The sequence below is a fragment of the Stenella coeruleoalba genome, assembly GCF_951394435.1.
Source record: "Stenella coeruleoalba genome assembly, chromosome: 12".
Taxonomy (NCBI): domain Eukaryota; kingdom Metazoa; phylum Chordata; class Mammalia; order Artiodactyla; family Delphinidae; genus Stenella; species Stenella coeruleoalba.
Genome location: NC_137158.1, coordinates 76,506,639 through 76,519,528, shown reverse-complemented (window position 1 = coordinate 76,519,528; position 12,890 = coordinate 76,506,639). Strand labels below are relative to the sequence as shown.

Sequence of the window (12,890 nt, the reverse complement as noted above, 5' to 3'; positions counted from 1 at the left end):
AGGAAGATTCAATCCAGAGCTCATGGGTAACTATCCCTTCCTTCTCCAGACACTTAAACTGCTGAATTCATGAATTGTTAGAACCAAAACGATTTTATGCTGTTAATGCATCTTCATCTTTTCAAAGGAGAAAACTGAAGGCCAGAGAGACTAAATTACTTTCCCACGATTGTGCAATTGCCTCAAAACAAAATGCCCTCGTATCCATATTCTGACGTGATGATCTGTGTCATACCGCACAGCCTTATGGTTAGAGGCCTTTATTTTAGACATGAGGAAACCACTCACCTCCCAGTATTTTAGGATACAAGTATTGTCTTCTTTGCTTCTATATGTGAGAGACGTGTGACATAAATATGGCCTGGATGCCCTTCATTTATGTCACCAAACAACAAAACATAACAGAGAGCACAGTAGGCGGGGGACTCTGGAACCCTGAGTTCCTGCTAGAGCTCCTCCTTTAGTGGTGGATTTGGGGCCAATTTACTCTATTTATAAAGTTCAAGTTCTGGGAGTTAAAATACCAGAGTTGAAATCTTCATTTGCCCCTTGCTAGCTGTATAACCTGGAGCTGGTTCCCTTACTTTTCTGTACCTCATTTACATCGGCTCTAAAATGAAGGTGACAGGCACACTGAGGACTGTTGTGGGAATTAAGTGAGAGAACCCAAGACACATGCTTTTGTGGCCCAGCAGTTAGAGGATCAAATGTGAACTCTCCTTAGCTCTTTACCTACAGAAGTAAAGATGGACTAGATACTCTCTCAGGCCTTATCTCAACACAAATATTTCATAATTAGGTGAACTAGAGAAGTTTCTATTTAACAGGTGTGTGACATAACTTCTTTTATACTTTAATGTATCATCACGAAATATACAGTTTGTCCTGTTCAGCCCTTTGGGAACAACTCATTGGTCTTAGCATAGGGCAGTTAATCAGTTTGACCACTAGATGGTGATTGAACTCTTGTGGCCTCCCAGTTGGCAGACTCTTCACACTGACCAATCAGTAGAAGATGTAAAATGTATAAACAGAACTTGGAAGTTGGAAGACCGTTTAGTCTAATTTGAAGGATTTGAAGAAGAGCTTGTAGCATAGAGGTGAAGTGAGCTGTTCAAGGTTTGTAGACCAGAAAAACACAGTCCCAATTCAGGCCAGGGATTTGTTTTTTCATCACACTTCGAGCTGTAGTAGAAATAGTGTGGTACGGGGCTGCTCAGGGCTTCTCGGGGCCAGTCTAGTCTGTTCGTCTCACGTATTTCTTGGTAGTTTAATGAAAGAGTTTTGAGTCGTCCCTCTGTTGCCTTTTAAGGGGATTATGTCTGTTTTTTATTTTAACATTTATTTTCTTTGGTGTCACTCCTTATCCCTCGCTGATACCAGTGTAATCTGTCTTCAGAGATGAATGGCTAATAACGTAGCTGGAGACATAGTGTTTTCTGATGAGAGGAACGTACAGAGTAACCAGTACAGTTTTCACACCTTCGTATTTCTCCAGTGGCCTCACGTTCAATGTTCTTACCATTAAACCATTAGAGAATTCCTGCTAGGTGTGGGGCAGTGGGTCCACTGGTACATGTATTCTTTTTGCTTCTGCAGTGTTGTGCGTGTGTGTGTATATGTACAGAATTCCTCCTGTAGATAACATTGCTTTCCTCATCTTTTCCACTAGTAGCAAAACACTCATGGATGCCCACAAAGAGAAAACAGTGCCCCCTACTGAGAACCTACTTCCATTTTCAACATTTCCCAGGCAGTCTTCCTTACGAATTCTGAAATTCATGGTTCATCTCTAAGGCACTGTTTCAACGTAGATGCGGAAATTAAAGTAGATAGGAGAACTTGGAACTTCCCAAATTCACAGAGCTAGGGATAGAAGAGTCAGCCTGGAATGGGTGTCATTCAGCACCAGGGATCTGTAGACTGGCTCCACTGTCATCCTTGTTCTTACAGCTTTGGAACCCACTAATGTCAGGGCCAGTTGCTGATTCAGTGCAAGATGAAACCAGGGTATACGCTAAGAATAATTCAACTCTGTGGGTCTGTGCAAAATGACCGCAGCTGTTCTTGTCTTGCTGCATGGACCTTGGCACATCCAGGACGGCTAGATGGGAGGGATGCCTTGTATCGTCCCGACAGCAACTAATTTTGCCTGATATTCTTAAACCAAAAACGTACTGCATCAAACACCCACATTTTAATGATCCCGGATGTACTTCATTTATGCTGGTAGAGTGTGTGTGGAGCAGTTTTCTTTGTTGATGGAAAATGTTTTACCAAATTACGGGGTGGAATTTGAACCCAATTAGTTACCTTTAGTTGACTAAATGTCGATTTTTCATCAGTGCATTTTCCAGACAGCGCTTCCTTTGGTGGTGGGGAGATGACCTGGGTTTACTGGCAACTAGTTGCCAGGTTGGGCTGTGTTCAGCCTGACCCTTTAGCTTCCAGGAAGGTGAGGAAGCATAAAGCAGCGTCCATCCAGCATTTGAGATATTTGAGTCATTGATGTCGATTCTTCTCTCAGGTCCATAAAAGGTGGCTCCGATTCCTCCCTTTCTGAGCCTCGGCCAGCCCGGTCCGGCCGAGCCTTCCTGTTCAGAGTCCTCCGAGCGGCTCTTCCTCTTCAGCTTCTCCTGCTGTTCCTCATTGGGCTCGCCTGCCTAGTACCAATGTCACAGGAGGACTACAGTTGCGCCCTCTCCAACAATTTTGCCCGATCATTCCACCCCATGCTCAGATACACAAATGGCCCTCCTCCGCTCTGAGCCAGGCAATGCCATCTGCAGCAGTGCTGGTAGCATGAGGGGATTCGGCCAAGTGCGATCCCAGACTAGCAAAGAGAGGACCTGAATCTCGGCGGATGCCCTCGGTGCGGCAGCTGTAGCGCCCCTCCGTATCCCCTGCGTGCACATCACGGCTTCGGAGGTGATGATAAACAGTGACAGGAAGCGAGCAAATAGATGCAGAAGGTTTGGAAGATATTCTGTGTGAAACTGAGCCTCAGCACTAAAGAGATTCAGGACCTCCACGGTCGCCTGGACAAGTGACCTCTGGGCCTTTGGTGCATCCTGTGCACACCCAGGGACTTCGAGAGACCATGTGGGCAGCTTCCCCACAGTGCGCTCCGTCCCCTCCATAAACGATGCTACCTGAGCACCATGTCGGCATCCAACAATCTACCCGTCAACCAGTGCTGAAGAGCTTTGAGAACCTTGTAACATACGGTTTTTAAGAGCTTATGTGACAGCTTTTTTACCTTGTTTTTCTTTGGGGCATGATGTTCTAACCTTGCTTTAGAAGCACATGCTGTAAATCTAAAAGGCACTTTTTTTAAAGGTATAAAGAAAAATTGGATGTAATAAAATCATGGGAGGCTTTATGTGGAAAAAAAAGTCGAATGTTATAGTAAAAAAATGATATTTATGTATGTACAGTTTGCTAAAGCCACATTTTGTTTGTATCCATTTCTTTGCATTTATTATAGAGATTATGAAATATTTTGTCTGTGCTTTTTTTCTCCCTAAAGAAATGATTCTGAATTTCCCTATTAAGCAGGCACTTATCAGAACGCAACCTAAATGATCATTTTTGGTGGAATAAATGAAGCTAAAACATAAGCATATATTAAAGGAAAAGGATGAATAGAGGTAGTGTATATTAGACATAGAGGACTCCGGATGATTCCTTCTTCCTTCTCCTTCCACAGCCAGTCACATCTCACAGACTCTTGCTTCCCAGCATCTTTCGTATTCTCCTTTCTTTTCTCTTCTCATTGCACAATTGGAAGAACCTCCTATAATCTCCTGACTGAGGCCCCTTCTCCACTCCATCCCAAGGGTACCAAAAAGCCATGTGAATACCCCTGAAGCATTCTTCTGGTCAGGTCCCTTCTTTGCTCCAAAATCTTCTGTTTTCGTTGTCTAGCAGAGGAAATACAATTGTAGTCAATCATTCGAGTCCAACTACAATCAGATTTTATTCTGTCCCTCCGATCTTGCCAGCTAGGGCCCCTCATGGAATTGTTTGGCGCTCGTGGCATTTTAATCCACCATTTAATAATTGGAGGGAGAGGATTTATATAAAGTCCACGTTTCAGGTTTCTCTTGAGAATGGAAAACTCATGTGTCCTGGACACACATTCCCACGTGACAGTAATTGCTGGAGTGACATGGCTGCTGTCCCTTGAAGAATAGGAGACAGTTACTACATTTGCACGACTATCCTATCAGCCTCTCTCATCGCCTGTACCAGCCTAACTCCCGGAGGTATTTAGTTTACAAATCCTGCTCTAAATTGAGAATTTAAACCAAACTGGGGTACTCAGAATTACCTGGAACTGCCTTCCATAGTTTCCATGATGTTCATAGCCTGAGTGCCTTCCCAGCCAAGTGTCTCGAGGTGGTTTAGGCTTTCTGATTTCTGGACTCACTGCAGACCTTCTAAGTCAATCTGCTCAGGGAAGATCAGAGTTGATGTTCTTTTCTAAAGACGACAAACCTGTGTGTAACGTTTCCTGTCTTCCTGCTTCTGGAAAGGCTGTGAGCAGTGGTGGAGACTGGAGTTGAAGGATGCCCTGCACCCTCATCTGAGATGGGCCCTCTTCAGGCCTGGCTCTTCCCTCGCTTCCCTGTCACCCCGGCTCCAAATACCTGGAGGTCCTGGTCTTGCTTCTAGAGCAATCCAGCCCTTCAAGAGACACACATTGCCATGTTACAGAAGCCACCACACAATGAGACATCGGTCCTGGTGGAGGCCAGCACAAGGACACTTCAGAGCCACTTCTCCACGTGGCAATTAACTGACTACGCATTTCCCATCACTGAAAAATTAAATGTTAAATGTGGCTGAGAAAATAGTGCGGCTTTGATTAGGAAAAACTCTTAGAGTCCCATTTGTGCCTTTCTAAAACCCCTGTGAAACACTCAACAGAAGGCAAAACGTGCATTTCTATTAAATTTTTTGAAGACTTAAAAGAACATCAGAACAGGACAGAAGTAGGAAGCCCCGGTGAGTGTAAGCATTAAAGCCATGAGATACTGGCTTTCCCCAGATGATAACACACGAGTCTAGCGAGGACCGAGCCAGCCACAGAAGAGACTAGGGTTTCTGTCTAGAGCTCACACAATCTCCCTTGCTTAATGAGGGAGGGGACACAGTACCATTAGGAGCATCCTCGCCTGTGCCTGCAGCTTCCCAGGCAACAGAGAGAGATCGTGGTCAACAGAGGCTTTGTGGACGAGGAGCAGGGTTTGAAAGAATAATCAGGGGCTAAAAGGACACTGATGGCTGTTTAAAAGGCCCTCACTTCCGGGTAAGGGCTCTCCGGGGCCCTGCTGTGGCCTGGAGATAGGGAGTGATGTCCTCAGAGAGTGGTGGGTGAGGAAGGGCGAAGAGAGGAAGGGTAGGATTAATAATACCTTGGTAATGAGATTTGCACAAGCAAACAAAAAACATTAGAAAAGCTGAGGAAAGAGAAAAATCCATAAAGCTAGGATGGAGAGGAAAAAAAAAAAAAGAGTTGGAAACTAAAAGTAATGATTTACTAAAGAGTCCAGGGAGGAGTGAAAGGTTTTTGTGGAAACTATGCCCGGGGAGCAGGAATGTTGCCTCCTGGAAAATGGCGGGGCGGCAGCTTCCCTTGTTTTTGTGAGAAATGAGAAGAGATGCCCTCAAAAGGCTAGGATGGGTAGTTCAGGAAGCCGAGAGCTGAGATCTACTGTCAAAAGGCAAGTTGGGGTAGGCAGGTTTACAGCCCATGCCCTGGGGCCAAATATTAAAAAATTAGAGCTACAAAATTTTATTGGCAAGCCACTTAAGAGATCATAAAGCAAAGAAACGTGGAGCGAATTGATTTATGAGAGCCGATCATGGCTAGAAAAGCAGGGTCTCCAGCGGGTCTGCATGGACCTGAAAGCAGTCCCAGTAGCTGGGTTCTCTGCCCCTGCCCACCAGTCCACCATCACCATCCCCAAATGTACCCATAGGGAATCATACGGAAGTAAAATATTCTCAGAGGATATGCTGAATAGGACCAGAAATGCCCGGGAAGTGCGGCATCCACTCAGATCACAAGAATGTATTGAACGCCCACCATGGTGGGGCAGGAACTGCTCCAAACTCTTCCGGCGTCAAGTTTCAGCTGGGATCTCATCCCTTCCCGTTTAATTACCCATTAAAACGTCATCACTGGGCCTTTGATGTATAGGAGCCTCTGTATTTTCCTCCACCAATTACGTCCTGAAACTTGGGGTGAAGGATAATGCGGACACTTGAAGGGAACAAACCGAAACAATCGCTAATTTAGAGGAGAAAAGGGAGATTAAACCTGCTAAGTCTCTTCATTTTCTGTCAGCAAATTTCCCCTCCTTTTAACTTTTGTCACCTGGCTGACGTTATAGAGGGATGCGTTTTCGAAGAGTGTGGAAATGGGGCAGGTGGAGTGGTCTTCACTTTCTGGCTTAGTCACGTGCAGCACGAAGATGTTAATTCGGGTGTTGAGAGCAGGTGTTTCACCAAGAGTGGTCATTTCAGTTTCAGACTTAATAATATATTGTGATAACCATGGCCCATTGTTGTACCTAAAGTAACCCAGAGATGATGCAACTTAAAAGGAGTGACTTTTAGTCTTCGGTTCCTGGCTTCTCACTAACCTCTCCCTCAGAGTTTTAAGATATCCACCAGGAATCCACTGGGGACTGCCACAGAGGGGCCTCACCTGGGGGAGGAGCCTCACCTGGGGGAGGGGCCTCACCTGGGGGAGGGGCCTCACCTGGGGGAGGGGCCTCACCTGGGGAGGGGCCTCACCTGGGGAGGGGCCTCACCTGGGGGAGGAGACCCCCCCATTCAGGTGAGTAAGTGAAGGAACTGGGGGCACTTCTGGCAGCCTCTGCTAAGCAGCCTTCTCTGCAGGGCAGCAGAGCGCTCCTCAGATGGGGGAGGGTTTCTGTTGGTGATTGGGCAGAAGGTGGGAACCAGAGGAACTCACTTGAACTCTGTGGTCAGTCAGGAGCATCTTGAAAGGCTAAGGAAGTTGGAAAGTTGAAAATGGCTAATGAAAACCAGGGCGATACACTGTAACCCAGGCTGAACAATGAGGAACATTTAATCCGGGGAGCCGAGGAAGCCAGTGGGACTTGGATATAATCTTTCTAAAATATGAAGGTCACAGTAACATGAATCAGACTTGCAATTTTTTTTTTAACCTGTTACCTAATACAGAAGCAGGATCATAACCAAATGTGAAAAGCCCAATTGTATCAGGAGAAGAAAGTCCTTTGTCAGCCGTGCAGCAGATGACTGCATCTGATGCCACAGGTGGTCGAGAAGAAATCCAGAATCTTCCAGAGGAGGTCACGTGAGGGCCTCACAGATGTGCGTTCCCAGCCCAGGCCTACACCCCGCAGGAGACATTCTTGAAGCAGTTGCTGGACTCAGAAGGTGAAGCTGCCAGACAGCTGCCCACATCGAGGACAGTTCAGGCAGCCACCCCAACCGCCAGCCACCTGCACAGCTCACGCCCCACCTCCACACCACACCTCCCCGTGGGCTTTACAGGTTGACCAGAAACTGTAGGCATGATGCGTCATGCTACAAAGCAGTCCGTCCAGGCCAGTGGTTCCCAGTGGTTCGCAGTGTGGTCCAGATCGGCAGCATCAGAGTCACCTGGAAACTTGTTAAGGACGCGCCACTTTGGGCTCTAGGGCTGGGTTTCTGAGCCACCGCCTGCCCTGGGTTTCCTCGTTTTGGGACCAGCTGCCACAGTGGCGTGCTATGTAAACAGTCTTCCCCACCGACTTGTAATGTCAGCTTCATTGAATAATAGGTTTCTATATAAAACTGGATTTTTATTCTGGACTCTATCTTGTGTTCTTGATCTATCTTTCCATTGCTGTCTTAATTATAGCAGTATATAGTATAACTGAGTTTAGTAATGATGGATATATGCAATTATATATAAATATAAGCTATATAATAAATAATATTAATAGATAGTATACATAACTATTAATTCACTATAAAGTATAGTAGAGTATATTAGTTACTTTGTTACAAGTTTTCATTCTTCTTAAGAAAAATCCCATTTCTTTCTCTTTTTTATATGTGTCTATTTTAAAGGCTAATTATTAAAAAAAATCAAGTATTTGAATTACAAAAGATTCTCTTCTTTTCTAAAGAAAAATGAACCGTTTCCTATGTCCCTCTCAATTATCTCCCAATTTGATGTTACTTTTCTATGCCTTTTGATTTTCTTATTCAAACAGTGTACACATGTGTTTTTAAAAACTGGATCTATTCTTATTGTTCTGTGACTTGCATTTTTCACCGAACAATACTCCGCAGACATATCTATACATATGTGTCTATCTCCTCTGCATTGGACATCTCAGTATCTTCTTTTCAACAGTTGTTTCCTTCCAGGTTTTTGCTGTTTAAACAGTGCTGCGTTAATCATGCTTGTAGGCATATGCATGCATGTCTTTGTGTAGTGCTGCTTTTATTTCCCCCAGTTGCATTGTTCAAGGTGGAATTACTGAATCAAAAAGGTATGTATACTCTAAACTTTAATAAACTTTAATAAATTCTGCCAGATTATTTTCTAAAAAGTGGTAATGATTTACAGTCCCACCCATAATGGAGAAGAGAACCCTTTTCCTCAGACCCTCCCTAAACCTAGAGCAGTGGCTTCCAAATTATGGGAATTCATCCCAAATTATTAATGTTCAAATTCTGTACATTAAAATATTTCAGGGGGTGTTTAAAAATGTAGAACCCCAGGCCTTACCCCAAACCAATTAAATCATTGGTCTCTGGGTATCAGTATCTGTTTGAAGCTCTCTGGGTGATTCCCTTGTGCCGAAGGTCTGGAATAGATGTTATCCATTTTCTAAAATGTTGCCCAGTTGAGGCAACATTAGCTCATTGTTTTTAAAATGTGCATTTCCATGACCAGTTTATATGACAGGATTGTTCCAGTTGTGTTACCTGTGTGTGAAGCCTGTTTTATTCTCTATTTTTCCACTGTTTTTTCTTTTTATGCTATTTCTAAGGAACTCTTTGCATATTAGAAAATTAACCCTGTACATCATATCACTTGTCTTGACTTTAGTCACACAAGAAGTTTTAATTTTTTTTATATATTTATTTTTGGCTGTGTTGGGTCTTCGTTTCTGTGCACAGGCTTTCTCTAGTTGTGGCAAGCGGGGGCCACTCTTCATCGCGGTGCGCGGCCCTCTCACTATCGTGGCCTCTCTTGTTGTGGAGCACAGGCTCCAGACGCGCAGGCTCAGTAGTTGTGGCTCAAGGGCCTAGTTGCTCCGCGGCATGTGGGATCTTCCGAGACCAGGGCTCGAACCCGTGTCCCCTGCATTGGCAGGCAGATTCTCAACCACTGCACCACCAGGGAAGCCCAAGAAGTTTTAATTTTTATGTCATCAAATCTGACAGTTTCTTTTTCCTTTATAGATTCTGGATAGTGTATATTAAGATGGCCTTTTCCACTCCAAGATTATGCAAATGTTTGCTTGTACTTTTTGCAAGTAGGTCTATAATCTATCTGGAATTATTTATGTAGTTGCTGTGAAGCAGGGAACTACTTTGTCATGTTCCAAATAAATAGATAATTGTCTCAGTGCCAGTCAGGAACAAGACAAGGATACCGCCTGTTATCACTAGTTTTTAGCAACCAAATGTCTGTCAGCACAGGGCTTGTTGAATAAATTATAGTGCATACATAAAGTGTTTACTATAATGCAACTATTTTTAAAAAGTGAGACCAATCTATTTATTGAGGAAGATGTCTACCATATATTCTTTAAAAAAACGATGTAGAATGGTTTCTATTATATGCCCCCATTTTTAAAAAAATTTTATTTTATATTGGAGTATAGTTGATTAACAATGTTGTGTTAGTTTCAGGTAGACTGCAAATTGATTCAGTTATACATACATTATACATGTATCTATTCTTTTTCAAATTATTTTCCCATTTAGGTTATTAGAATATCGAGCAGAGTTCCCTGTGCTGGTACAGTAGGTCCTTGTTGGTTATCTATTTTAAATATAGCAGTGTGTACATGTCAATCCCAAACTCCCTAACTATCCCTCCCCCAAACCCTTGCGTGATTTGTTTTTGAGATCCAAATTGCTGCACTAATAATAATACGTTTAAAAGACAAGAAAAAGGTACTTCTGTTCTTTCATGAGGAGACACTTGATTTGCTTTTTAATTAAAAACTTTTTTTTGATATGCCCAAAATAAATGGTGACAGGTCATCTATTGAAAGTGGCAGAATCCTAATGGCTGAGCCCACTCCAAGTGGTCATCCTGGATTTATTGCAGGTTCCAGGACCTGAGAGCAAAGTGGTGAAAGCCCCCGATTTGCGATGAGGGGGCCACCGGACCAGGGGACTTGCCGAAGCCCCAGAGAAGAGCCTTCCCGGGAGAGCCGTCCTCCAAATGGAACTCATTTGTTCAGGAAAAAACTCCACTTCCTAAATGACCTCCCACCTCCAGGAGTCACTCTGCTGGCAGGTGAAACCAGTCCATCAGGGACAGCCTGATGGCAGGAAGTGATGGGGGCGGGGACACCGGAAGTCACGGGCAGCTTCCGCTAGCGCCTTGCCTCTCTGGTAGAGGCGCCGGAGATTCACGCTGCTTTACATTTTGCTTGCTCTCTGCTCCTACTGAACAACCTCCTGACCGATTCTCCTCCCGAAAATCGGGCTTGGGAGTGAGGCTCAGTCCCTCCTCTTCCCCCTACCCCCATGGAGTCTGAGATCAGAATAGGAAACTGATAGCAGAACACGAAGCATCTGGACGTTTATATAGTCCTTTTTGTCCAAGTCTTATTAGAGAGGTTCTACCTATAGCAGAGACTCCGGAGTCAAAATACCTGGGCTCAATCCGCAGCTCAGCAATTTCCTAGCTGTGTAACCTGAGCAAGTTACTTAACCTTTCTGTTCCTTAGTTTCCTCCTCTGTAAAACGGGATAATAATAGGACCCACTGCCTGGGGTTGTTATGAGGCAATAACAAGGTATGTGTTGTATAGTACAAGGCAAGTACTAAGGGGCAGTGATGCTGACCAGTTTATTATTGTTCATTCCAGTTTCAAATGGATTTCAGAAATGGCTTTTGAGAAGAGCTTTCCACATCTTCTTCCCACACTCATTTTTACCCTTTTTTTTTGCCGGGGGGGAAGGAGAAAAGCTTTTAGAAACTTGAAAACCCGAGAATCAGCCAGAGGGACAGAGGAGCGTCTCCGGGTTTGCATTTCCGAGGACCTCCCACTGCCTCACCAGGTGGGGTTCCCTCAGGACATCACCTCCCCAGACTCTCACTGTCTTCTTGGCTGGCTGAGGAAGAGGGGACCTTTGGCCTGATGATGCCTGACAAAGGTCACAAAACTATAGACCAAGACAAATGGCCAACTACAGGTTGTGGCCTGTTTTTGTAGGTCCTTGACCTAGAATGGGTTTCATATTTTTTCAAGGTTGTAAAACAAAAACAGACCAATGAGAAATTATTGCCAGCCACATTAAGTAAGACACTTACTCCGGCCCTTTACAGAAAAAGTTAGCTGCCTCAAGAGATAGAGTCGCCCAAGACAAACACCATTAGTGGAGTTGTTCGTGGGAGAGCTGCACTAAGTATGACCTTGAGCCTTTCAGACTCCCTTCTCCTGACTGGACTTCTCAGAACGACATCCCCACCGGCTCGGCTCAGCACTCGATCTACAATCCCTCACCTCAGTGTGGCTGCCATCGAGGAATTCTTCCCCTGAAAACACTTCTGTGGCAGCCATGAAGAATTCTTTCCTTCTTTTATCTCCGCAGTTTTTTGTTGGATTTTGTGGGGTGAGGTGAGGCCAGAGCTGTCAGCTTTGTCTTTGGAATGGAAATGGCATCTTCTTCCACGAGTAATAGGCATAGAGGGTCCTGGCCTCTCAGAAGTTGCGTGTGCAGAGCCCTAGTTGGCGCACCTGCCAGGTCAACGGTCCTCGTTGTTCCCTCAGCTGTGAATGCCGCCATTAGAAAAGTGAAGCTCTGGCCCCTCCGCAGAGCTGCTTTCTCAGGGCTGGGGACTTCCTGTTGGCAGAGAGAGTGTACATGTGGCTTCCCAGAGCTCAGCAGGAATGGGAAGTATGGGACCAGGATGGTGAGGTAATTTGGCAGGTGATAAACCTTGTTCGTTCAGAGTTTTGGCTCCTGTTGAGGTCCTGGTGAGGTCCTGGCACCATTCCCCTGGGGGCTTCATCAAGCAGTGTCTTCTCTTGGTGGTCTTTGTGGTACCCAGAGGTCTACTGGCAGCTGCTGCAGGCTTGTGTCTCCAAGGTCACAGAGAGGTGGGAGCTGGGGAATGGGGAGACTCACCTGTCAGAACACTTTAGTGGAAACGGGACACAGGACGTTTGAAAGGGCATCTCTTTTATCTTCCTGCCTCTATGAAATCATAGAAAATAAACGAAAAATTCCCTAGAGTGCTTTAAGCTCTCTGATACAGGCTTTCCTTTACTTTTTCAAACCAAGGCTAAATCTCAGCAGCTTTTCCTACAGGAATAAGCCCAGAGCCACCTGGGGTTCTGTCTTTTCAGGATCCGGGTCTTCCTACTTCCTGGACTCAGGTTCTCGTGATCCTGGGCTAGAAAAAGTTGATACCAATATTGCCAAGTACTGACAACCAACTTCTCTATCCAAGCCTCCTGTCTTTTCATAAACTTGCTAATGCTTTCCCTTATATACATTTCTTTTTGCATTCAAGAATACATTGGCTTGTAAGGATTGTTAATGGGTGTTTCTGAATATTTAATAATAAAGTCAGAGATGAATGAACGGGTTCTTAGCTCTTAAATAGCTCTAGCTTTTTAATCCAGTCTTACTGAAGCATCT

General features: G+C 44.7%; 1 protein-coding gene across 19 annotated transcripts in view; it reads left to right on the top strand.

Annotated features, from left to right (window-relative positions):
• Nucleotides 1-3,471, top strand: part of SYNE1 (spectrin repeat containing nuclear envelope protein 1) — a 465,530-nt gene extending 462,059 nt beyond the window's left edge. For 17 of the 19 annotated variants that reach the window (XM_079939340.1, XM_079939347.1, XM_079939346.1 and 14 more), the window contains one exon: nt 2,528-3,471. In XM_079939340.1, coding sequence (XP_079795466.1) covers nt 2,528-2,768 — 241 coding nt within the window. In that variant the 3' untranslated portion in view covers nt 2,769-3,471. The remainder of the gene's footprint in view (nt 1-2,527) is intronic. The other 2 variants (XM_079939335.1, XM_079939334.1) reach the window with 1 other exon arrangement.
• The last annotated feature ends 9,419 nt before the right edge of the window (nt 3,472-12,890 follow it).